This window comes from Oryzias latipes, chromosome 7, assembly GCF_002234675.1.
Source record: "Oryzias latipes chromosome 7, ASM223467v1".
NCBI classification, from domain to species: Eukaryota; Metazoa; Chordata; class Actinopteri; order Beloniformes; family Adrianichthyidae; genus Oryzias; species Oryzias latipes.
In genome coordinates, this window is record NC_019865.2 from 15482651 (window position 1) to 15506917 (window position 24267).

At 40.1% G+C, this 24267-nt stretch overlaps 1 protein-coding gene across 2 annotated transcripts in view; it reads left to right on the forward strand.

Annotated features, from left to right (window-relative positions):
- Nucleotides 1-1299: 1299 nt before the first annotated feature.
- Nucleotides 1300-24267, forward strand: part of samd10 (sterile alpha motif domain containing 10) — a 55810-nt gene continuing 32842 nt past the window's right edge. For both annotated transcript variants that reach the window (XM_020704716.1, XM_004070506.3), the window contains exon 1: nt 1300-1695. In XM_020704716.1, coding sequence (XP_020560375.1) covers nt 1683-1695 — 13 coding nt within the window. In that variant the 5' untranslated portion in view covers nt 1300-1682. The remainder of the gene's footprint in view (nt 1696-24267) is intronic.

Genomic DNA, 24267 nt, shown 5'->3' on the forward strand with positions numbered 1-24267 from the left:
TATTGGTCTATAACCTTACGACGGAGTTTTAGGGCCACGGTGAGGAAAAAAAATTCTGGCCAACGTGGCGAGATTAAAGTCGTCATGTCGACTTTAATCTCGTCATGACGAGAAAAAACTCGACACAAAGTTTCGAGAAAAAACTCGTCTTGTCGAGATAAAAGTCGAAATAAAGTTTCGAGATTAAAGTCGCAATGTTGCGCGAGAGAAGTGAAGCTGAGTCTTTCAGGAGTATTCAGTGTTATGGCTAATGTTAGTGAGCTAGTGGCTTTGTATTTAAGAGTTTACGACAGAGTTTTATGGCCACAAAAAAAATAAATTTTATTAGGAGATAAAAACTCGTAAATTTACGGGGAAAAATTCATAGATTAACAAGGAGAAAACCCCGAAGTTGTCCGTTTATCGGAGCCTAGCTTGAAGATGAAAGATGTGGAGCCTTTTGTGAAGCTTTATTTCCGGATTATAGGTTTAAAATAAAGAGATTCTGAGTCTTTTGGCGACTCAAAATCAGATTAGTTTCCGTGTAGCAGTCTTTCCGGAGTTCGGTGCGGAGTTTCATCTGTAAAATAAGGAGCTCAGAGACACGTTTGGGTGCAGAGGATCGCTGCAGCCTTTATTCTCCTTTTCATTCACATAACCTGAAGTTCATCTGTCACATTACGTCATGAACCTGTCATCCTAACACCAATGCGGAAGTAAACAGTGTTACATACGCCCCCTCCTGCAGATGAAGCGACCCGTTTGATCATTAAAAAACAAAGATGAATGAAAATAGTCTGTTACATTAGCATTACAACGTTGAAAAAGGCAAAAAGTGCTTCTCCTCCTCAGACGGAAGCATCACACAAACGTAGAGATCTGGTCTTTGGTGGAGGAAGAAAGGATTCAAGTGGACAGCTGCAGGGACACCCGATGGCTTCATCGGGCTGCAGAGATCCTGCAAACCAACCATCAATAAATAAAACTTTAATAACTTGTAAATCAATCAAATGAGCCTCCAGACATTTGGAACGTTATCAATAAACATTCAGCTCACCTGTTAAAGTTTAGGTGGTCAGCTCTGCTGCTGCACGGCGTTCACCTGCTGCTCTGCATGATGCTCACTTCCACAATAACCTCGTAAATTCACGAGTTTTTTTGCGACTTTAATCTCGAAACTTTATTTCGACTTTTATCTCGACAAGACGAGTTTTTTCTCGAAACTTTGTGTCGAGTTTTTTCTCGTCATGACGAGATTAAAGTCGACATGACGACTTTAATCTCGCCACGTTGGCCAGAATTTTTTTTCCTCACCGTGGCCCTAAAACTCCGTCGTAATAACCTAGTTGTTGTCTGATTATGGAGCTCTGTAGAGAATATCTGTTGTGAAATTGTCGTCAGAGACACAGAGCGCTCAATCTGGCCTTTTGTCTCCTCGCGGTCAGGTAGAGAAGGGGGCGGAGCTACAGAAGGAGCCGCTTGATATCGGACCGCTCCAGACGTCCCGCACAACCGGGAGGAGGACTGAGCTGCGGGTCTACGCCACGCCGCCCTCGTGCTCCGTCCTCGCGCGTCCGATTGGGGTTTAAGCCAGAAGCGGCTTTCTGTGGTCCAGTCTGCGCCCGGTCCGTCTGACAGGAGAATGAGAGAGTCCTGCTGACACACAGACAGACACCACGGAGAGACACACACCGAGACCGAGTATGGCTGTGGACGGTAGGAGCGGACACACTTACAGCTTTACAAACTGAACACACAGCGGAAAGGGTCCTGCCACAAACGATTGTTTAAATTAATAATTGTTTTATTATTATATTTAAAAATTGCGTCATAAATATTCCATGACAGTCACGCGATCTTATTCCTATTTTAAACTGAAAAATTAAGAAATGTTTACTCTCCTTGCACTTTTAAGTCTGTTTTAATGTGATGGATCACCAGCATGCTGGGTTTACAGTTTCTCTATGTGAATCGATTTTTTGTGTGTTTTAATACTTTCCAGTAACTCCTGAATAAAACAAATAGCATGATGATGGAGGACAAATTTATTAAGACAATTAAGCTTCAAATGGCATTTCTGGGTATTTCTTTATTCAAATGATGGTGAATCAAAAGCAGATGTAAAAAAAAAATCATTGGAAAAAGAGCTTGTAGCTGTGATGTTACTACGGCAAGCCACAAGCTTCCTGTATGCTCTGCTCCATTCTGATGCATCCACTACTAGCCATACCCACCCACAACCCCCATGACCGAAGAATGTATGTTGCATCCTTACTCATCAAAACCCCTTCTGAAACATTTCTAATGCTTTGTAAAACATTTATTAAATAATATTGGAGTATTGCCCAACATGAAGATTTTTTTAATACTCAGAGGAATTGACTGTACCGTAGCATACTTTACAATGCACATTAGTAGAGCCACTCTGTCTCCCTGAGCTTTAAAACCAGGAGGCTGTGCTTCCTCCTTCATCATTTAAGTGTGAGGGGTCCTGCAGCAGGATTTGAGCGGCGGGCACGGTGCGTCAGTCCAGCAGCAGCATGTTTTGAGCGTCGCTTCTTCTAGAACAGGCTGGTTTCATCCATCATTCATTCATCCGGAGGAAAATTCATAATTATTCTCCGCAATTATCTTCTTTCGCATATCAGGGTATTTTATGGCTGCTTCTCGTAAGATGATGCCAATTCTCCATGCAGGGGCACAAACTTTGGTTGGTAGCGATTCAGGAACTCAGGTGAGGAAGCCAACAGGCCAGCGTGCTCTTCATCTCCGCTCCCCTCCTCAGAAATTCAAGCAGCACCTTCCTCAGACTCTAAATCTCATACAAACATCTTGAGTTGTCTGAGCTTTTGTGATGAGTCACGTAACTGGAAAAAAATCAGCAAATATTGAAATGCGAATATGCGGAGGAACACTGTACATCTACATTTTCCTCGTCTGAGCTGACATCTGAATGAAAACTGGACAGCACCAGTGTTGCTCACCATTTTTTTGCACCGGTAATGTTAGGTTGGGGTTGTGAGGGGCTGTAAGCTAACGGGAGAGTGTTTAAACAGATGGATGTCAGGAAGTAAGGCCAGGCTTACTCCGCTATTTTCCACTAAACTATAGTCTAACAGCATGTTTTTTAAATATGGGCTAAAATCTGCATTATCATAATTAAAAGACCACTGAGGACGCTTTAAAATAGATCAAAAGATGATCGGAGTGGGACTTTAAGTGCTTACAGATTAGTTACAGCAGTTTAACAGAGGTGAGTGGAGTATAAAAACACAACATCTTCTGCTTGGTGTATGATTATAGTTGGTCTGTTAGTGATGTGAAGTTTTCTTAATGGATCTCAAAGTTTTCCTCACCTCTTCCCTTAAAGGGACAAAACCAATTAGGTACAAATACAGTGTGCATTTAATGCTCTGGTGCGTTTTGTATTGATTGCATCATTGCAGTTGTTCTCTGCCCCTTTATCTTTCCTGTGCATGGCTGGTTGGTTTTTGCTTCAGGCTAACTAACTTAAGTGGAGCCTAATCAGATCGTCTCTTTGCTCAAGGGCACAAATTTGGGGTGGAGCCTCACTCTTGTGCCACATGCATTTTACATCTGCCTTCTGTCCATTGGAACATGTAGGTTCTTCGTTAGCGCGGGTGCAAATATATATATGGGTATAGTGACACATTGGACTATCCATAATTAATCCATAGTTTACTGAAGCTGCATTGATTTGCTGAGAGCCCGGGAGGTTGATGCCCTGCTGGCAGGGTCTTGTACCACTTAAACTTTAATGGGTTTTCTTCCAAATACATAAAGCTGCAGGTCGATGCACACAAGGCTTAATCTATATGATCTGTATTACTAACCCCAGACCTTAAAGTTTGCCCAAACTCATCTTCATTCTTCAGATTGTAGGACATATTTCTTTAAACAAAATGTTGTGCTTTTTCAAGTGGCCCCTGGTTACAAATTCATATTTTGTGTGTGTGTGTGTGTGTGCGCGTGCCTGCGTGCGAGTGTGCGCGTGTTCAATTATTTTTTCCAATTTTGTTTTTGGGGGGTATCCAGAAAGTTTAGTATCCAAAGGAGTTTTTGTCTGGATGTTTCAGAGAAAATTTTCTCTGCAAAATCAAAACTCTAAACACATCTGTTTAAAATTGCCTACTCGTCACACTTAGATGACAGTCGTTACCAGATGTTTATGACATGAGTAGACAGCAGCTTTCCTTATTGTTTTAGTTCTATTTTGAAATTTGTGTTTGTTTATTTCAATCTTCTACCATGTACAATGTGCTCTAAATTATTAATATTATTAACTTGGTCATATTTTATTGAATTAGCCAGGAAATTGACTTTGCCTCAAAGAAGTCATGGCGGTTTCACATAAATCTTAAAATTACTGTGCCTGGTGATCAAAGTATCAAAGTACAAATGTGAATTGTTGTCTTCTTTCTTTTTTTAAAACATACACCATATTTAAAGATACTGTCTGCTGCTGTTGCTCCTTATTTTTCTCCCATGTTGACCAACCAGAGATAATACAAGCTTTCAAAAGACACAGTGATGTTGGGAAATCAGCTGACTAACACACTAACAGCCCTGCTGCTTGAAGCACTGGGTTTTGCTGGTCCACCTTCAATTTTATTCACACACACACACACACACACACACACACACAAACACACTACTTCAACAACTGAGACAGCTCGACAACTTTGAACTAACCTTTCGTTTTTTCCTGCCTCACTTACAGCGGTTAAACAAAATGCTCAACATTATGTTTTATTGTTATTTCCCAGATACAAAAGGCTGTCAAACCATTTGTTTTCGCATAGTCTTAAAGTTTCTTGCGGCAAAACATTTTTATTCATTTGTTTTATTTTAAGACATCTCAGCAAACACAAAAAAAAACAACTAATGGTTAAAACGATGTCCATTGCACTGCATTTACTTTTAAAGAACTCATCCAGCAGATGTTTTAAAATATCTAAATGTTTACCCAATTTTAACCTATGAGTTACAGTGCACATCACTGCTTGGCCAAAGAATTATGGCAGCCAGACAAAAACAAATAAATGTAGTGGGCCTGAATGTGATGAGGTGTTTTCTCTATTCCCCCATAATAAGCTGCTGGTTTTGCAGAATAAAAGTCAAGCCTTTCAATAACTTTTTTCTCTTTTTCATGCAAATTCATGGTAGTTTAAATAAAAATAATGCAGAAAAAGAGTCCTATTTAATTAGAAAAAGCCTTGTTTTAGCTTGTTTTTGTCAACAATAATGACAGTGCAGACTTTAAACTTTGTCGTCAGTTCCTGATCAAACAGTAAAGCAAACCGTTTAAGCAAACACACCTATAAATGAAAAAACCCTGTTTGTTAGTGGTATATTCCAAAAAATATATATATATTTTTGCAGTTGAACTGCATTTTTCAATGTTAACAAGCACGGTCTTAAAGAACATCCTACTTTTTTGAAGGAGTTATGTTAGCTTTTGTTTTTCCTAATTTCAAGTAAAAGACAGTGAATGACTGCCAAGATTGGAAGCCCAAAGTGTGTTTGAAAATGTCAAACTTCTAACATCAAGATGCTGGAAGCACAATAGCACAAATTTATGAATTGTACTTTTTATGAATTAATAATTAATATCTATAAAAGTGCCAATTTGTGATTAGGTTGCAATGGATTCAGTGAGAAAAACATCATCTTTAGGTCTGAAAACGTTTCATTTCAAAGAACTAGTCTATGTTCAAAAGCCTGTGAAGGGCATTTACATTTTAATTTTGGCTGCATGCTGCACAGTGACACACTACACAATTACATTTACACCCATGTTTGGCAATCTCAATTGCATGAATTTCATTAGACGTTTCCTGCGGTAGCTTAGTACACCTGTCACTTGTTAGGGCTGTCACTAACCATTATTTCAGTAGTTGAGTAGTCAATAATTATTCTTTACGGAAGGTGATGGACAACTTTTTTTTACAAAAGATGATAGTGCTTGTACTCAATCCGTGGAGGTTTGCATTTTGTATGGTACTGGTAATGCTCCGGCATGTGGTGCATTAAAAAAATTTGAAATTTTTCATGTATGAATTTCAATTTCACCTTATAAAAGATAAAAAGTTTAAGGTTCCAGGTAAGCTGTATGCTAGCACAAAAAAAAAGACATAATTGGCTTGCAAGCTATAGGGTTTCTGATCCCTTCACTAAATCATTGTCTCAACTTCATATAAAAATAGTAAGCAGAAAACATTTTTATGAACATGGGTTTTACTTTATTGCAATTAGTGAACAGTAAAATATTCTACAATAATTTTTCCTCCATTAGTTTACAAAAGTGACTTAGGTGGTTGCCAGGTTGCAGCACCCCAATCATGTCTTTAAGTCCGTCCTCTTCAACCATTGAAAGAGGTCTCATACCTTTTAGAAACACGTTAAGGATGCTCTGTGTAAGTGTTGCAGCCATCTCTGGTGTGGCTGGCTCCTCCCCAGTCTACAGCCGATGGCGTCCGGAACTCCTGTGATCGTGCGTCGCTATGCAAGTTTTTTAAGCAAGTAAACACACAAAAGAAGAAGAATCTTTTCCTTGTCGCTACCTGCATGTCAGGTGTGAATGCAGCATGAAATGTAAGTTTGTATTTGTCTTGTTCTTCTATGGTTAAGGAAGGGATGTACCATCTTTCAAAATTTCCTGTTGTGCTTTGCAATCTCAATGACTTTGTGGGCTGGTGGCCACAAACAACACGTGGCACAGTTTCAGCATCTGTGTGTATTAGACTTGGTCAATGATGGCAGTCAAGTATGTGTTTGCTACAGTCCAGTCAGACTGAACAGCATAAACAAAGGTTTGGGGCAGGGTGGCTTTCCATACATGTACATGTATGTACACACTAGAGGTATTAATATGCAGAGTAGCTTTGCTGTGTGATTGCAGTTTCTGCGTGCCATATGCTACATGAAAACGTATGTGCTTTGGTCCATGCATGTGTTTTCATTTAAGTATGTGAAGAGTCACATGAAACAGGAAGGGTGCTGTTTTGCAGTGGGGGGGGGGGGGCATATAGGGTAGGAGGAGGAGCATGAGAGGGGAAATATTTACCGAAGACGACATCCATTTGTTGCATTTGGCGTTGGGAGCCAAATGTATTTTGGTTGCTGCGTGGGAACAGGCCTTTTTACCCCCACAGCTGCAGCTGCACGGTGGGGTTATACGGCAGGTTTTATGTGTTTGCATGTCTGGCCTGCAAGCTGCTAACCTCATACCCTCCTCTCCATTATCATTCCCTGCCTCCTCACAGCAGGGGGTTGTGTCAGTAAAATGCAAAGTGGCTCTTAAAATGCCAAACATCGTCAACTCGCGGATCCACTTTTGCCCTCCAGCTGCACCTGCCCTGAGCCTCTGAGTTTAAGCAAAGGGACCAGCGATAAAGACAAAGTGGAAATGGAGACAGAAAGGAGGAAAAGACATCACCTGTTCCGTCCATTTAGCTTAATAAAAACACCTTTCAGGGTCTTAGTAAAATGAAATGACTTCAACATGTTAGAAATAACCCATGTGAGCATCATGTGGAATCAACTTTTGTGAGATACTATACACCATTCAAAGTGGTTAACATTTTCCCCATGTTGAGTAGAAAAAACACAATGGTGGTGGTAGCTTGGAGTACCTACTGTAAAAGCAATATAAAAAAACAGTTTTAGTCAAACATGGTATAAAGTTTTCACAATCTAATACCTGTGTCAGAAGTATTTTTAATCCTGGCAGTTTATTGAAATGTTGTGTCTTCCATTTGTCCAGCTTCTCCAGCACTGCAAATATGTTTGCCTCTGCTGAGATCCAAGGATTTGAAGGGCTTTTATTTAAGCCTTTAACATCAGAGATGTCACTGGCGACACCAAACTGGCAACACGCTCCTTGACACACCGTAACTCTTCAACCGTTTACGCGATCAAGGCAAACCAACTGATTCTGATAAGGCTTTTCATATTTTCATTGCCACAGAATCAGTTGATCTACATAGATTGCATAATCAATTCACTACTGTACTGTGTCACATATCGGTTCAAGGCTGTTTTTTTCCGCTTCAGAATCAGCTGGAATGACTTTAAGTGCGTAAATGGTTGAAAAGTTCTGGTAGTTGAAATTACGTCAAGACTGGAGCTAAGGCTCAGGTGCTAAAGTGTTCAAATATTGGTTGAGTGCCAGCCATGTTCCATGTTGGTAAGTGTCACAGCCTAAGCCAAAATTTGTCTGTAGATCGTAAACCTGGGTTCAAATTCCCCTAACTGGCTTCAGTACAAATACTCCCTCGTCAGCGCAGAGACATGTGTGTGTGTGACACACAGGACACAGAGGGACACCACCTTGGATGTCTCTGTAAAACAATGGCTAAAGATTGATGGCTTTGTAACAGAAGACAAGGTTACTTTAAAGTCTAGCAGCAGATGAGTGAGGTGGATTTTTGATTATGTCCTCAGTTGTCACAGTCCAGCTGTGGGACTCAGTATTTGCCCACAGAAGATGCCCCTCAGAATGACCCTTTTATGCTGGCAAGTGACGAAGCTTAACCTTTTTAATCCAGTGCTGGGTCTGACTTTTTTCCCACTGTCTCTTCTCAGTCTCCCTTTTTTAGAATTAGAATGCACACAGGCTCATATCCAATCTATTTTTTTAATTAGCCTCCTACACATGGACAGAGGATGAGAAAGAGAATCTGAAAGGGTGGAGTGATGGGGAAAGTGATATATAATGTTATGATACTCTGCTCCAGTTGGTTCTAGTTGTATTTAATATTTTCAACTCGTGCATGAAATAGTTGTTGCTGTCTTTTGCTATTAAACTGTATGAGCCTTGGCTATTCTGACCATTTAGTTAAGAATTTAGGAATTTACCTGTCACACATTGAGTGCTGTCATTGCTTTAAATCGTCCCACTTTGTCCTGAGAAAATTAGATGTACCATGGAGGAAGATAAGCTATTATCAGTGGCTTCTGCCTCATCCTTGACCAGATGTCTTTCAGCCTGCAGTTTCAAGAAGACTCTTATGTCTACCTCTCCCCCCACTTGCTATCTGTCCCATTAGAATCTGCTAAACAAACAGCCTAATTAAGTGTGGCCTTGTGTGATAGGCTAAGCTCAGAGCTTTTCACTCTTTGTTAATAGGTTGCTCAGCTCCTCCTGCTGAGTGCTGGGGTCAGGGAGCCATGTGGTGCAGACTGTCCATTAAAACCAATTGGCTGATGACTCCAGCTAAAAAACTAACCAGGCATACTTCCTTGCACAGTCAGTAAGTAGAACAAATCATGCTCATGCACTCAAAAAGCAATTGCCTGAAAGCATGATCTGAGGCGTTTCATCTTCTGGATGAGAGATATTGTTGTGGTTGTACGGACATAAATGCATGCATGTGTGTTTGTGCAACTATAAAATACACACGTTTTAGGCTCATTTTACCTATCTAACTAAACCCTTCCAAAAGTAGAAACCATTATTACTCTCTAAAAATAAATATATCTTTATATTTTTCTGCTTTTCTCGTTTCAGTCTGCTCACCTTGAGCGAAGTAGATGCTTTTTTTCATGTTCACTATTTTTATAAATAGGGTTTCTCGCTCTTTTTCGTGTGTATAAACACAAAGTGACTGTACGCTGCTCTGAGTTCTTGGCCCTCAATTTAACATGTCAAGAGGCAGCCAAGTGTCAGCGTGTCAGCAGTACAGCTGGGATGTTGAGGAATAAATGCAGCTAATTGCTCCATGGCTGCTTGCTTTGCAAAAAAGTGGAATACTGTTTAATATTTAAATGAATAAGCCATCTTGACAACTTTAACATGTTTTTGTCTTTTATTAGGTGCTTTTACCACAGCTGTGCATGGCCTTTCTGTTTATTTTTACTCTTGCAAATATAAAGCCTGCATATAACTAGTAGTTTTACTAGTAATTTTCAAATAAGAAAGAGAAAATATCTTTGCAACTGAGATTTCTTTAATCAGAATAAATGATTACGTTAATGGCTGTTTATTGCATTTATAGTTTCTAGTAGAAATACTGAACTAAAACTGTGCATTTTTACTTGTTCTAAATATTTTTGTGATGCGGCAGTTTTAAAAGGAAGCAAAAAAATATTACCTGAATAAAAGTCCAACGGGACAGCCATGTCTCTGAGTATCAAGGCCCATGTCTATGTGCAAACAGAAATATATTTTATGGGGACATTTCTTATAATCTCAAAAAGGGTTAATTACACAGAAGAACGCTTGCATTTCTCTTTTGATTGCGGAGATGACAGCTCCACCTAAAAAGCAGAAAGCAGATAATAGTGATCATGGGACAGGGACTGCTTTGGTCAGAGGATTCAAGGTTGGATCTACCAGAAAGGATACTTAGAGGCAGCTGCAAAGAAGAGGTTCATGCATGTAGTGAAGGAGAACATGATGTGAGCCAGGAGAATGCAGTGGATAGAGATTAATGGAGATGGTTCATTCACTGCACCAAAAGGGAGCAACCAAAGGCAAAGAAGAAAAAGACTGCTCCATCTCTAAGCCACACCCACCCAGAACGCACCATCTGCAAAGGCTTACTGGTTTATTGGTTTCAGAATCCCCCTCTAATGCCTTCAGACTCCTCTTTGATAACATCAGTTTTATTGTTTGAATTTTTGTTTTTGCAAAACATGTCATAAGTACTTGTCCATTTTTCTGCACAGTAACACTCATTTAAAAAGTTGACACTGTTTTGACCTGATTTGGTTGGGTTGATTAAGAGATGTGGCTGATCAGGGGGTGAGGGTAGATTGTGTGATGGGAGAATGACATAAAGGCAAATGGATATGTGGCTACTTACAGGTTACAGGGTCTCAAAAGATGGACTAGAAGAAAAAAAAGAGATTTGTGTAAGTTAATACAGGCATTGATCATTGACTGTAGATGAGAACTGGACAGAGAGAGTGTATTTAAATCAATTTGTTTTTTTTGCGATGCGCTTGTTACCATGCTGGAGCCAGTGAATGGTCAAGTATGTCAGATATCTGTAAAACATTTGTTGTGAGGCCAGTGGGCCACCCCTTACTTTTATTGAGACATCGGATTTTACAGTTTATAAGTTGAATAACTTGCACAACAAGAAAAAACATGAAAAACAATCTTGATTAGCAAAAACATGTTAAAAATAGTTATACCGTGGTCCAGGTGAATACTTGATTCTGATTGGCTGCTAGGTGTGGATTAAAAACTGATAATCCACAGTTTCTCTCTGAACTGATGCTTCATTTTACCTATCATGACGATCAGCATTTATATCACTTTTCTTTGCCGCTGCAGTCGAGGTGGGTGCTGGCTAAGCGGCGCCAGTACCGTGACAACGCGCCGCACCATGTATCAAATACTCTTCTTTTTGTGAAAAAGCTATCTAAACCAAAAGAATAACAAGAAAAAAGTACTAAAAATGTATTGATCTAGTGGGCATTTCCTGTTTGGAACGCAAGGGGGGAGGGGTCACTCAGTCCAGTTCTTTTTTATAGTCAAATGTTGTGATTCTTTGCAAGTGAGGAATATTGTGGGACTTAAAAGCTAACAGACATCACATTTTTTTAAATCCTTTTTTCCTCATCTTTCCTTTTTTTCTTCGGTCATGTTTCCACACCTTTATCAGATTTTTGTTCAGAAAAGGCTTTTGTATGAAACCTGAAAATGGCAGACGATAAAGTGAAACCAACACCAAACTATTGTCTTGGGTGGCAAGTGAGGTCACAGAGCTGTCAATCAGAGTTAGTAGGGTAGGCTTTAAGCCGTTATCCTTGTGTTTCTGTCTCGCTCTACGTATCAGGTCAGTGGTGCACTCCAGATTTAAGGGTCCTGGTAGGAACAACGCGCGTTCATCAATACCCATATCTGTAGCTGCATGTCATTTATACTTACACACACTGTTCTTCAATGGGCTGAGTCTCCAACTGTGGCACAAAACGAGATTTTCAGATGGGAATAAAAACTGACACAAATCATGTTTTGACGGTTTCAAAAGAACTTTTTGTCTTCAAAAGATTGAATAGATTTTCAAATTGCAAGAAGCAAGAGAGTTCTTTTTACAAATGATACAGAGGCCTCTTTATTGGATCGGAACAGAAAAACACAGCTAATGTTTCCTCAGACAGGAAGCGTGATACGTCACTGTTGGACTAGACTCTTTAGAAATCAAAGTACTTGGAGGACAAAGCTCGTGTTCTGTTTCATGCCAAGTGAAATTAGTCCATAATTAGCCAGTGCATTAAGACAGTTCTATTTGCAATCACTTAAAAAGGGAGGAAAATCTATTGGTGACTTGGTGAATATTTCCACATTAAAAGCATGACAATTACAATGAACTATTATTTATGAGATGCAGTGTGACTCAGTTGCTGGGTTTTCTAAGAACTTTAGTTCTTAAAATGTTCTAAATGCTGCTGCATTTAGTTGAAGCATTTGTTCATACACAAGTCTGCTTAAAGGCTATGTGTTATCTATGACATCAGAGTAATGATACTTTGGTTTAGTGGAATAGACTAGAAACAAGAGCTTGTTTGATTTTTAATCAAACGGCGGGCCACAGTAGGGTGGTCAACCCATGATCGTAAGATTGCAGGTTCGATTCCCGCCTTGCACACCCATGTGTCGAAGTGTCCTTGGACAAGACACTGAACCCCACCTTGCCTCTGGTGGTAGGTTGGTGTTCTGCGGTGCCGCCACCAGTGTGTGTGTGTGACTGGGTGAATGGGACTGTGACTGTAAAGCGCTTTGGACCTTCGAGTAAGGTAGAAAAGGGCTAGATAAGTGTACGCCATTTACCATTTACCATTTAATCCTAAAGGAGAGAATTAATGAAATCACTTCGACAATCGCGCAACATTAGAAGTGCCTGTGTCAGCATTAAGAAGCAAGTATGCATCAACACACATAAGCCCACATGTACACAAGCTGATTAATTGGTTCAGGGATCGCCCAAAGCGGTCTCCAGTTCATTGTGTTGTCCATAATACATTTACCATCACTACTAGCTAATTCTGCAAGTCAGGAGTGCTAAAGTCACTGGAGACTCAACCCTGACAGGACTCTGTGATGTACTTCCTGCAGAAAATGGGTTTTCAATCTTTTGTAGCTATTGTTTTTTAGAAGATTTACCATGTTTTGTGGATGGTATTTCAATAGGTCAGAACCCATGGGGTTAACAAAATTAAAAGTGATCGTTTTAATGTGCAATCTAAAGGGTTTCCTAGTTTCTTTCATGGTTCAAAGATTTGCATCTGTAATGGTAGTAGTTGTGTAACTGTGTACATGAAATGGACGTGTGCAAAAGCAGCCATAACTGAACCACAAGTCGAAACTGCTATTCAGACAATGCATCTTCATAGCCATACACGTGCTGCAGAAACAAGTAAAGCTGATGCATTGGAGCTGTAGTATCCACGCTGCATTGTATTTTTCTACATCTATCACATTAATTGCAAATTCATTTTCCTGTTTCTAATGTTTTGAACCTCAAGAAACCTGTTTTTGCTCCACGTACAGCATACTCAATGCAACATCTTCTGGGCTTAAAGTCATCATGTACATTAGCCAGAGCTCCAGACTAACCTTTTTCACTAGGAGCACAGTGGCCCCCAACTGAAAATTTTAGGGGCACAACCAGAAAATTTAGGGGTGCATACCGTAAATCAACATGCTAACCAAATCTACTAATTTCCACTGTATTACTAATAAATACTTTAATATAAGATTAATAATAGATGCAAAAATTACAATGTGCTGTTTCTAATTCAGTGTCACATTTTAATCTGCACTTTTGAAGATGCAACAACAAGGTAAACTGACAAAAGCATCGCTGTCATGACAGTACAAATAAGTAAAGAAAACGGATGGAAATGTATGTTGGTGACACCAAATAAGTGCAGCCAAGATGCACAATAAGCGTGTTTGAGATCACCCAGGTGGACTCAACGCTGCACAGATCACCTGGTGTGTGACGTATATTTTTGTTGTTGCTCCAACATCACCTGTCAATCATTACAAAAATATCACGAGAAAGGGGTGGGAGCAAGGCCCCAACCTGAGCAAACGCAGCTGAAAATTTAGTACTGCACTGACTGAAAGCTGCCCTGATGACTACAAAACAATGCATTATGGGACATGTGTCCTGATGGTTTTTGTAGTTCAGTGATCAATCAAAAAAATTTAAAATACCAATTGATTAAAAAAAGGCTACATACATTACAAAACATTCAAATAAGTATAAAATATATAATAACAGATCATACTGAGGGGGAGAGGAATATTAAAACTAAATTGAATGGTAAGGACAACTCCAATTTCCTGTTGTCCTTCATTCACCTTCACCCCCCCCCCCCCCCACCCCCTGCCTGGTCTCCCCAACGATCCAGGCGCGGCGCTGGATCATCTTAAACACGTCTATCGTTGCATTTTCCCCAACGTGTTTTCAGTGTGTCTAAGACTAAATCTTGTCACTCGCACATATTTAAAGTTCAAGCCCCGTTAGCTGTCACGCATGTAGGTGTGGGACATTTATTAACCTCAGCTGACCATCTCCCGCGGGAGCGGTGAGCTGCCCTAACAGCCGTGCATAAACCGTTTGTGGTCGGGGGTGACACGCCGCCGTGCGCTTAACCAAAACCCTAAAGGTTGTGCGACCCAGAGAAAAGTTCACCACGGACTGCATGTATGTAGAAAATTACGAGCGAATAAATACGTTCTAAAGAAAAGTAAAGAACTCCTTAATGGGGGCTGTCAGGTTTCCTGCTTTCAAACCCTGTCATTGTCACGCCCCCAAGAGTCATATACCCCACTGTGATTGGTTGGTCAGCTCCGCGCACGACAATGAAAAAGTGTCTTACATACAGACTGGCGGGCCGCATTAAAATTAAACTGTCATATTAAGGCGGGGGCCGCAAAATATCATCTTGGGGGCCGCGAGTTTGATACCCCTGCTTTTGACTCTGGCCCTGGTACACTAGCCGCAGGTCGAAAGAACGAATCAATAGTTCGCTTCCTCATAGCTCAGACGCACATATCAGTTTGTGATGATATTTGTCTCCGTTTCCTTCCCACAGATGTTTATGCGCGTGCGAATATCTCTAGGCCCCTCCCCCTACACGCATTGTAGCCACTCACAGTGGCTTTCCCTATTTTTCTCACACGCGTTGGCCGCCTCACAGACATGCATCACGCGAGTGTGTGCTCGCGTTAGTGTGTTTGTCTGCCTGCGTGTATGAGGTGCCGTGTAGGACATTATTCAGAATTAGCATTCATAAACACATGTGAAATCTCTCACACACACTAGTGAAATGCTTGTATACATACAACTGAAAATGTATTCTTTCACATACACATGTGAAATCTCTCACATACACATGTGAAATGCTCTCACACACACTACTGAAAATGCTCTCACACACACTACTGAAAATGCTCTCACATACACATGTGAAATGCTCTCACACACACTACTGAAAATGCTCTCACATACACATGTGAAATGCTCTCACACACACTACTGAAAATGCTCTCACATACACATGTGAAATGCTCTCACACACACTACTGAAAATGCTCTCACATACACATGTCAAATGCTCTCACATACACATGTGAAAATCCTCTCACATACACATGTGAAAATGCTCTCACACACACTATCCAAAATGCTCTCACATACACATGTGAAAATTTCAATAGAAACGGAAGGCATTTCAGTAGAAACAACGTTTTTTTTTTTACTTTATTGTTAGAAACGAAGTTGGTCGACTGAAGGCATTTCAGTGGAAATGAACCTGTGTCCGAATTCCTGCCCTGATCCCTAACTACTAAAACCCTATATAGTGCAGAACTATTTATAGTTCTCTGAATTTAAAAGCAATTCAGACACCCGTGCTCAGTACTTTTTTCTTTTGGGTGTTGTTCATAACGCGCTTGACACGGAAACAAAGTGACGCATTACCACCTGGTCTGGAGGCGAACTACTCCTATTTAACGCGGAGAATGACACTTATTTGTCAGAGTAAAAACATAATAAATATGAACATTTTACAAAGACTATTTATGAATCTGCTGTGTTGTGATCATGGAAAACGTGACTGATTTATAAATAATTAAATTACAAACACTTTGGTGTTGATTTAATGTATTTGTTCATAAATAAACCCCCAAGTTATTTTTTCATGCCAATATTTATTTTGTTTTTGTGCCACTGAACGATTAACGGGCTCTTGCAAGGAGGCATTTTTTTCTGTAGTTTTCTTACACCCTACTGAAAATGGCTTTGAAAATGAATCTGTCCGTGTTCCTGGTAATAATTCAACCGTTTTTCGTGAGATCAAACTGAAAACGAGCAGATATGCAGCATCACAGGACGGCAAGGAGAAGCAGACATCTCAGAAGATTTCCTCTGGATGCCCTGACCAGACAGAATAACTTGTGAGTTAAACTTAAAGCTTTTTTTTTAGTTAAACTTAAACTTTAACTTAAACTTTGTTACTAATCATGCTCAAGGTTACACAGTCTGCTGGGTAAGAGTTTAACATTCTTTTTCAAGTGAGTTGTGTAGTCCAATTACATGAAACATTTGTGAGTTCAAAGTTTAGAATTTTTAATTCAGAGTCAAACCATATCACTTGTTTTAAACAAAAACAAAACAAAAACTTTCATTTTTAAAAGTTTAAATGAAAATCCAAAAACCCAGCCAAATAAAAACCACGAGATTTTCCAGAATTAATAAATACTTCATAATCTAAAATGTAAGACATCAAAATAAATAGAAACATTAAAAAAATGTGATTTAATTTCCTCAATGAAATAATTAATGTTGCATTTTCCAGGGTCTTCCACGTCTCTACTGCTTTACCAACACAAAGGTGTCTGTCCTGGCCCTTTACGCTGACGGTCAGTCCGACACAAGACTGGATTTTCGGTTGACCCGCAGGACCATCGAGCATCTGGGTCGATGGTCCTGAAGCATCAGCTTCGGGTTCCTCACACTCTGGGGGGTCACAGGAGACTGACGTCCTGGTGTTTCTTTTCTGGCTGGCGTGTGGCACATCTTACAGTGTGGTAGCCAGAGTCTTTGACATGACACGGTCCACCGTGAGCGATGTTGTCCACAGGACGGCAGACCGCATCCTCCAGCTGATGAGCAGGGTCACCCAGCTTCCCAGTGGGAATGAACTACCATAAGTCGCCTCTGGATTTTAGCAGCTCGCTTGGTCTTTCTCCTTCCAAAGGGTCACAAGGAGCATTGATGGCTGCCACATAAGAATAAAGGCCCTAAAAGAAAATGCAGCTTGTTATTTTAACAGGAAGCTTTTTTATTCCATTAAAATGCATGCTGTATGTGACTCTAATGCCAAATTTATAGATATTTTTGTTGGGAATCCAGGATCAATCCATGATTCACGGGTTCTACGTAAAAGCCCAATTTATGTAAATCAAACAAACCCACCTGAAGGATCCTTTTGGGTGATGGTGGGTATCCCTGCATTGCACATCCCATCATGCTGCTGACACCCTACAGGGAACCCATGAGGAATGCCATTGAGGCAGTTACAACCAGAACCACTCCAGAACACGCTCTGTTGTGAAGAGAGCATTTGGTATGATAAAGATGAGGAGGAGAGCAATATTTCTGGGGGCACTGGAAGTAAAACCAACCTTTGCAATGAAAATCATTGCCTGCAGTTCAATTCTGCACATTCTGTGCATCAGCAAAGGCGACTGCTTAGCCACAGATGTTGAGCCACAGCAGGACAACACCAGGAACATGCAGGACGAGCAGAGTCACGTCTGTCTGCAAGGACAAATCTTTGCTTTCCTTTCAGCTCCAACTGTGACACACATGACTCTAGAAGACCAGGATTATTGTTAACATGTATAAAAATAAATATTAACATATAAAACGAAATTCTAAATATGTACATCTGATATTTATATGAAAATCCTTTTAAGATTGTTAAAAATAGCTCAGATTTAAATAATACATGTAAATTATTCATTTTTGTTCATACATTTATTAAACAAATTGGAAAAACAATGGCTGCATTACATTTTAGAACAATAATTTCAACTCAAGTAAACTTAACAGACTCTCCTGTCGCTGTTCCTCCCTTCTAGCCCTTTCCTCCTCTCTCTTCTGGGTCTTTAACATAAACCTTTAACCCAGTACGACAACGATTAACCGTTTATTAAAATGAAGTCAAATCTGATCATATGTCTCTACCCATCTGGCACGAGCTAGCTTGAAAACAAACAGGCTATCTTTCTCCATCCGCAAATGGATCGGATTTTCCTCATCCTCGTCTGTCCCTACATATATGAACACATTTAAAACATGTGTTAATAACTTGTGACTACGGTTAGAAGTCACTGCTTTTTGATGTAATATCTAGCGTTTGTTTTTAGCCTTCGGCGCCAATTCGCGTTAGCGTTAGCTTTAGCATTACTGAAATTGATGAGCTTCAAAACAATCTAGGTTGTTGATTGAGAATATAACATATTAAACACATCATCTTAAGTATTTACAAATATATTTTACAACAGATACTGGATATTTTTTAATATACTTACACGTTTCGGTGGTTTTCCTTGCGCAACCGGCTGCCATTTTCGAATGATTCAGACGAATGATTATCTCGCGATAATCAGCCAACTTCCGTTTCTACTGAAATGCCTTCCGTTTCTGTCGAAAATTTCAGTAGTGTATGTGAGAGCATTTTGGATAGTGTATGTGAGAGCATTTTCACATGTGTATGTGAGAGGATTTTCACATGTGTATGTGAGAGGATTTTCACATGTGTATGTGCGAGGATTTTCACATGTGTATGTGAGAGCATTTTCAGTAGTGTATGTGAGAGGATTTTCACATGTGTATGTGAGAGCATTTTCAGTAGTGTATGTGAGAGGATTTTCACATGTGTATGTGAGAGCATTTTCACATGTGTATGTGAGAGCATTTTCAGTAGTGTATGTGAGAGCATTTTCACATGTGTATGTGAGAGCATTTTCAGTAGTGTGTGTAAGAGCATTTTCACATGTGTATGTGAGAGCATTTTCACATGTGTATGTGAGAGATTTCACATGTGTATGTGAGAGCATTTTCACATGTGTATGTGATAGATTTCACATGTGTATGTGAGAGCATTTTCACATGTGTATGTGAGAGATTTCACATGTGTATGTGAGAGATTTCACATGTGTATGTGAGAGGATTTTCACATGTGTATGTGAGAGGATTTTCACATGTGTATGTGAGAGCATTTTCACATGTGTATGTGAGAGCATTTTCACATGTGTATGTGAGAGATTTCACATGTGTATGTGAGAGCATTTTCACATGTGTATGTGAGAGATTTCACATGTGTATGTGAGAGATTTCACATGTGTATGTGAGAGATTTCACATGTGTATGTGAGAGATTTCACATGTGTATGTGAATGAATACATTTTCAGTTGTATGTATACAAGCATTTCACTAGTGTGTGTGAGAGATTTCATATGTGTTTGTGAATGCTAATTCTGAATTATGTCCTACACGGCACCTCATATGCGTGCGTGTGGGCTCGCGTCTCATTGATTATTTCATTGATCATTGACGTGCCCCTTTTACGTTTGTTGTATTAAAAATACGGAGGGTGGGGGAGGCAAATTTACTGGTAGCACATGTGTGACTGGATGTAAAATTTAGTCGCACACTCTCAAATTTTGGTCGCGAAATGCGACCATTTGGTCGCAGTCTGGAGCCCTGTTAGCTGTTGACGTCCTGCTGGAGATGCTTGAAACTTGAAAAACTTAAAAAGTTCTGCAAAAAATGGTCCTGAAAGTCAGCGCCATAGAATCATCAGCTGCTGCTACCATCAATTACTTTGGCTAAGATTGTCGCTGATTGAACAGATTTTTGAAACATGTCTTGCAGAAGATGGTAATCTGTTTTTATGTGTGTGTGTGTGTGTGTACGTGTGTTTGTGTTTAAGTTGGCTCTTTCTCCATTTTGAAGGGGAATGTTTGCCAGAGTTACAAGAAAAGATGCTACACACTAAGCTGTTAAGCTGTCAGTTGCTGTTTTTTTCCCATCTCCATACAAATCAAGAGCTGCAAAACGGGGTGTGTAGATGCGATTAGCTTTGTAAGTGTTAAAAAGGAAGAATAATACTAATAGATGTGGGACAAGGCTTCAGAGGGAATGAAAAATCAAACCTTTTCTAATATCGTTCATCCTGGATAAGAAGCACCTTCAGAGATTTGATATTGAGTGACGTGTGTATTTGCCTTAACGTGTACATCAAGGCTGCTTTCACTCCCTCTTTGAGTCCTACCCTAAACAGCCTACTTTGTACCAGCAGCTGCCCCAGGAATGCATGGGAGAAAACAAGAACTACTGTGTGTGTAAAGGAGCCGTAATTGGCATGTCCATCTAACTGAAATGACTGGGCAGTGTTGCAGACAAGGAGTGGTGGTGATAACAATAATTAAGCTGTAAGAGTCTGAGCTCCAATTCTCACAGTTGGATGCAGAGATCCATAGACACAGGTGAGACTGCAGCAAATAGATGCAGGAAGACAGGCCAGTGTCCCACTGCTGTGAGCTAATTATTCTTACTGCCAAAGGAAAATGTAGCAGGCTTTACAAGACCTTTATTGGAGTGTGAACACACACCAATCCCAATCCCCAAAGAAGACACCTGCTGCAAGCCGAATCATGGTTTTGTTAGATTACTGTGGAAAACTGAAAAGTCATGACTTTAACCAAAGCAAGAAAGTTCATTTGGCCTTCATTGTCCAATCAAGCTGTAGACTGCAATCAGGCAGCATGTCCTCTCCTAAGAAAACATAAAAACATACCAACCTTGTCCTCACAAAATCACCACAGGGGTTGACAGGGAATCGAGCAAGAGCAGGTATTTAAACGAATGAAAACCCTTATCATTTTATTTTTTGTGTCTAAATTTGAAAACCTCTGTGTTTTTTAAATGCACCTACAAAACGATAGGGTTTGAGGTTTGGAGTTAGACAAATTTGGCTGTTGTGTACCTAATGGTGAGTTTAACATTTTCCTTGTGTTAATGAAAATGTTATATTTAAATTAATACAGATATTGCTTCAACTTTTCAAGTCACATTATGGCACCACTGTAGTAGAAAAAAAAGAGTAAAGAAAAATAAATAAATAGCGAATAGAAAGTTCAATGAGCTGTCACCCACTCAGTGTGTGAAATTAGTTCTTAGTATTAGACCTACTGCATTTCCTGATATTATGGTGAGCTGCAATTACAGCCTAGCTCAGAGACCATTTGGTGGTACAACCCCTAATGCAGGCGTGAGCAAACTACAGCAAACCCGTGGGCTGGATCCGGCCCGCCTCCATGTTTGCTCCGGCCCACTGAACAATATCAGAGACTCATGTTTTTTGTTTTTTTGTTTTTTTAAATCTGGCCACACGATCAAGAACGTGACATTTTATTCCACCTCTCTGCAGTCTGTGTCCCGATCTGAAACCCTCTAAAATCTCTGTCAAATAGAACAGAAGACAGTCTTCCCTTTCAACGTGGCAGTTCATCTTTCCCGGTTTAGCTCATTCTTTTAGAGCGATAATGCTGCCTTTTTTAAAGAGTGCACCCTGTTCTGTGTCCTGATTGGCTGGAGACCTTGTCAATCAATCTCCTCTGCCATGTCTCCTGTGCAGAAACGCGGAGCTCTGCAGATCTACAGAAATCTATGAACGATTAGATTTGTTTTAAAATATAATTTTCAATCCAAATGTTTTTGTCCAGATTCCATGTTATTTTCTTCTCACTCCATGCATCTGCTCCTGGTACGGCCCTTCTATCCAATTTTAGTACCCTATGTGGCCCGCGATTAAAAAAAATTGCCCACCCCTGTCCTAATGCAACCCCTATAAATGAGTGTTATGCGGGGGGTTGGGGGTGGGGGCGGGGGTAGAAGGCTTCATTTTTAGAGTGTTTGGTGTGACCCAACTGTGGATTCAAACCCACAATCTCCTCATCTCAGGTAAGACACTCAGCCCCTGAGATGCAACATGCTTTAGTTCAGCAGCTAAAATCCATTTTTGACTTTGAGGGGTCACGATTTTAACCTTGTCAATTTCACTTTTTGACTTATTTGTCAATCTCAACCATCCAAATCACGTTAAAGATCAACTAACTGTTCTTCACCATTAAGATCAAAAGGTACAACTGGTACAGTTCTAGTGCCTTTTTGTGGAACCAGGACATTTGGTACTTTCACACATTTGGACAGTGGAGGCCTGGATGCTTATTGGCAGGGACTCTGTTTTCATTTCTGTGACTGGAGGAACCGAACTTGGTCAACTAGAAGTTAATAAAATAGACAAACCGGATAAACCGGTTTGGGAAAGATGTCCAGCTGTATTTGCCTCACCCCAATTCTTCTTGGTGCCCTAATACATTAATGGGAACAGGTGAATCTATGGTTGAACTTGGCAGCTCCAAGACAAGCTTCAGATGTGAATGAGATTTTGTGAACAGGGTGTTCTTGAAAAGAGTTTGCTCTCATTAAATTTTCCCTGTGAAGTTTAAAGTTAAAGAAAAAGAAGAAACACGCAGACATAACTGCTGTACTATATTTTCCATGATGGATTTGTCCTACTTCTGTAAGAGAAACATTTGCCAAGCTTTGAAATTACAGCTTTTTTCAGACAGAGACTCTGATGCGTGAGAAAAAGACAGTGACATGGTGTTTTGCTCATATTTTATGGGTCCCCAGACACACTGCAGCGATGTAGTTTAGTCCAAGAGCAAAGTAAAAAATAAAAAGAGTCTTTTATGTGATTTATCCCTGAGTAAATCTTGCAAAGTTCTGCACCTAACCAGACTGTTGCTTGCTGAGAACGCAAAGAGAGAGCATCTTTGTGTGTCACTTTATTCATGCCAGCGGCTGTGCAGGGACATTCAACTCACCTGTCTGTTCCATATAACCTGAGAACCTCCAAGTGGCCCCCTGCCACGGCTTTTATATATTGCTCCACCTTTTCGCTTCTTTTCCTTTTCTTTCATCTTTTTCCCCCCCAAAGGGTAGATTAAAAGAGGCTTATTTGATCTAAACAAATAGTAGACTTCAGAGCTCCGTTAAATTTCAGTTGGCTTACCACCGTCACCGTGGTGCTGGAAAAAAGACAAATTTGCAGCAACTATGAAGTCTGCAGAAGCGAGTTACTTTTAATACCCACAAGGCACCACACTGGTCAAATGAGTTGCATCTTATTGCTTCTAACTCTCAACACTCACAACACTTGTGTGGACTTACAGTATCTTTGGTTGGATCAGTAGCTAGAATCAGTAACCACACATATCCAGATTCAGGTTTATCTGCCAGATAGTGTGCCATATTCTGCTGGCAGTTTGCTTTTTTGGATAGTTTATCGTGCATAAAAAACTACAAGCTAACAGTCTTTAATAGGCTTTCTGATCATTTCTTGAATTCACAAACATAATGGCAGAATTATCTTTATTCTTCTCAATTGTTATGTCTCTTGATCTTTTGTAATTGCATTCCCAGTGGTCTTTTAATTATAGTTGTGCAGTTTTTAGGCAATATCAAAAAACTTGTGTCGTTTTCTAGGACATAGTGTCTGCAGAGCGGCAGAAGTTCATCAAAAATTTGCCTCTGAGTTGTGGGCAGGACTGTTGCCGTGGAGTGAGCCTGCCCTCATTTCCCATCAGCCCTTTGGTTACATTCTCTCCTGCTAACTTGCAGCCCCTCACAGTCCCAAACTAACATCAGTGGTGCAACAAAAATGGTGAGCAATGTTGAAGCTATTCAGCCAGACAGTTTTGAGCCAGACGCCAGCTCAGGGGAGGAAAACAAAGACGTACATAGATCTAGTCGTCTGCAAGCGGAAAGGAGCGGAGCAGGGGGCTTGCGACCTGCCAACAGCAGCCCCTATGTCACCGCTACAAGCCTTTTCCAACTGCTTTTTTTATCTGATCCTGATTAACAAAGATTTGAACAAAGAAATACTCTGATATGCAGTTTTAATTTTAATTTGTTTTATACATGTCCTGAATCATCAGGAAATGCCCCAAGAACATGTCAAAAACACCAAAAGCAATTTTTTCATTGGAGTGGATCTTTAAGATTCTAAATATTTGACTCTTACATTTGACCATTTTCACGTCACCAGTTTCCTGCCCATTCCGTAAGCCTATTTTCTCCCATTTTTTTTATTTTTTATCTTGGCTAGGCTCTAACTCCTTCCTGGTCGATCTAAATAGATAACTTTTTCAGTGCAGCAATC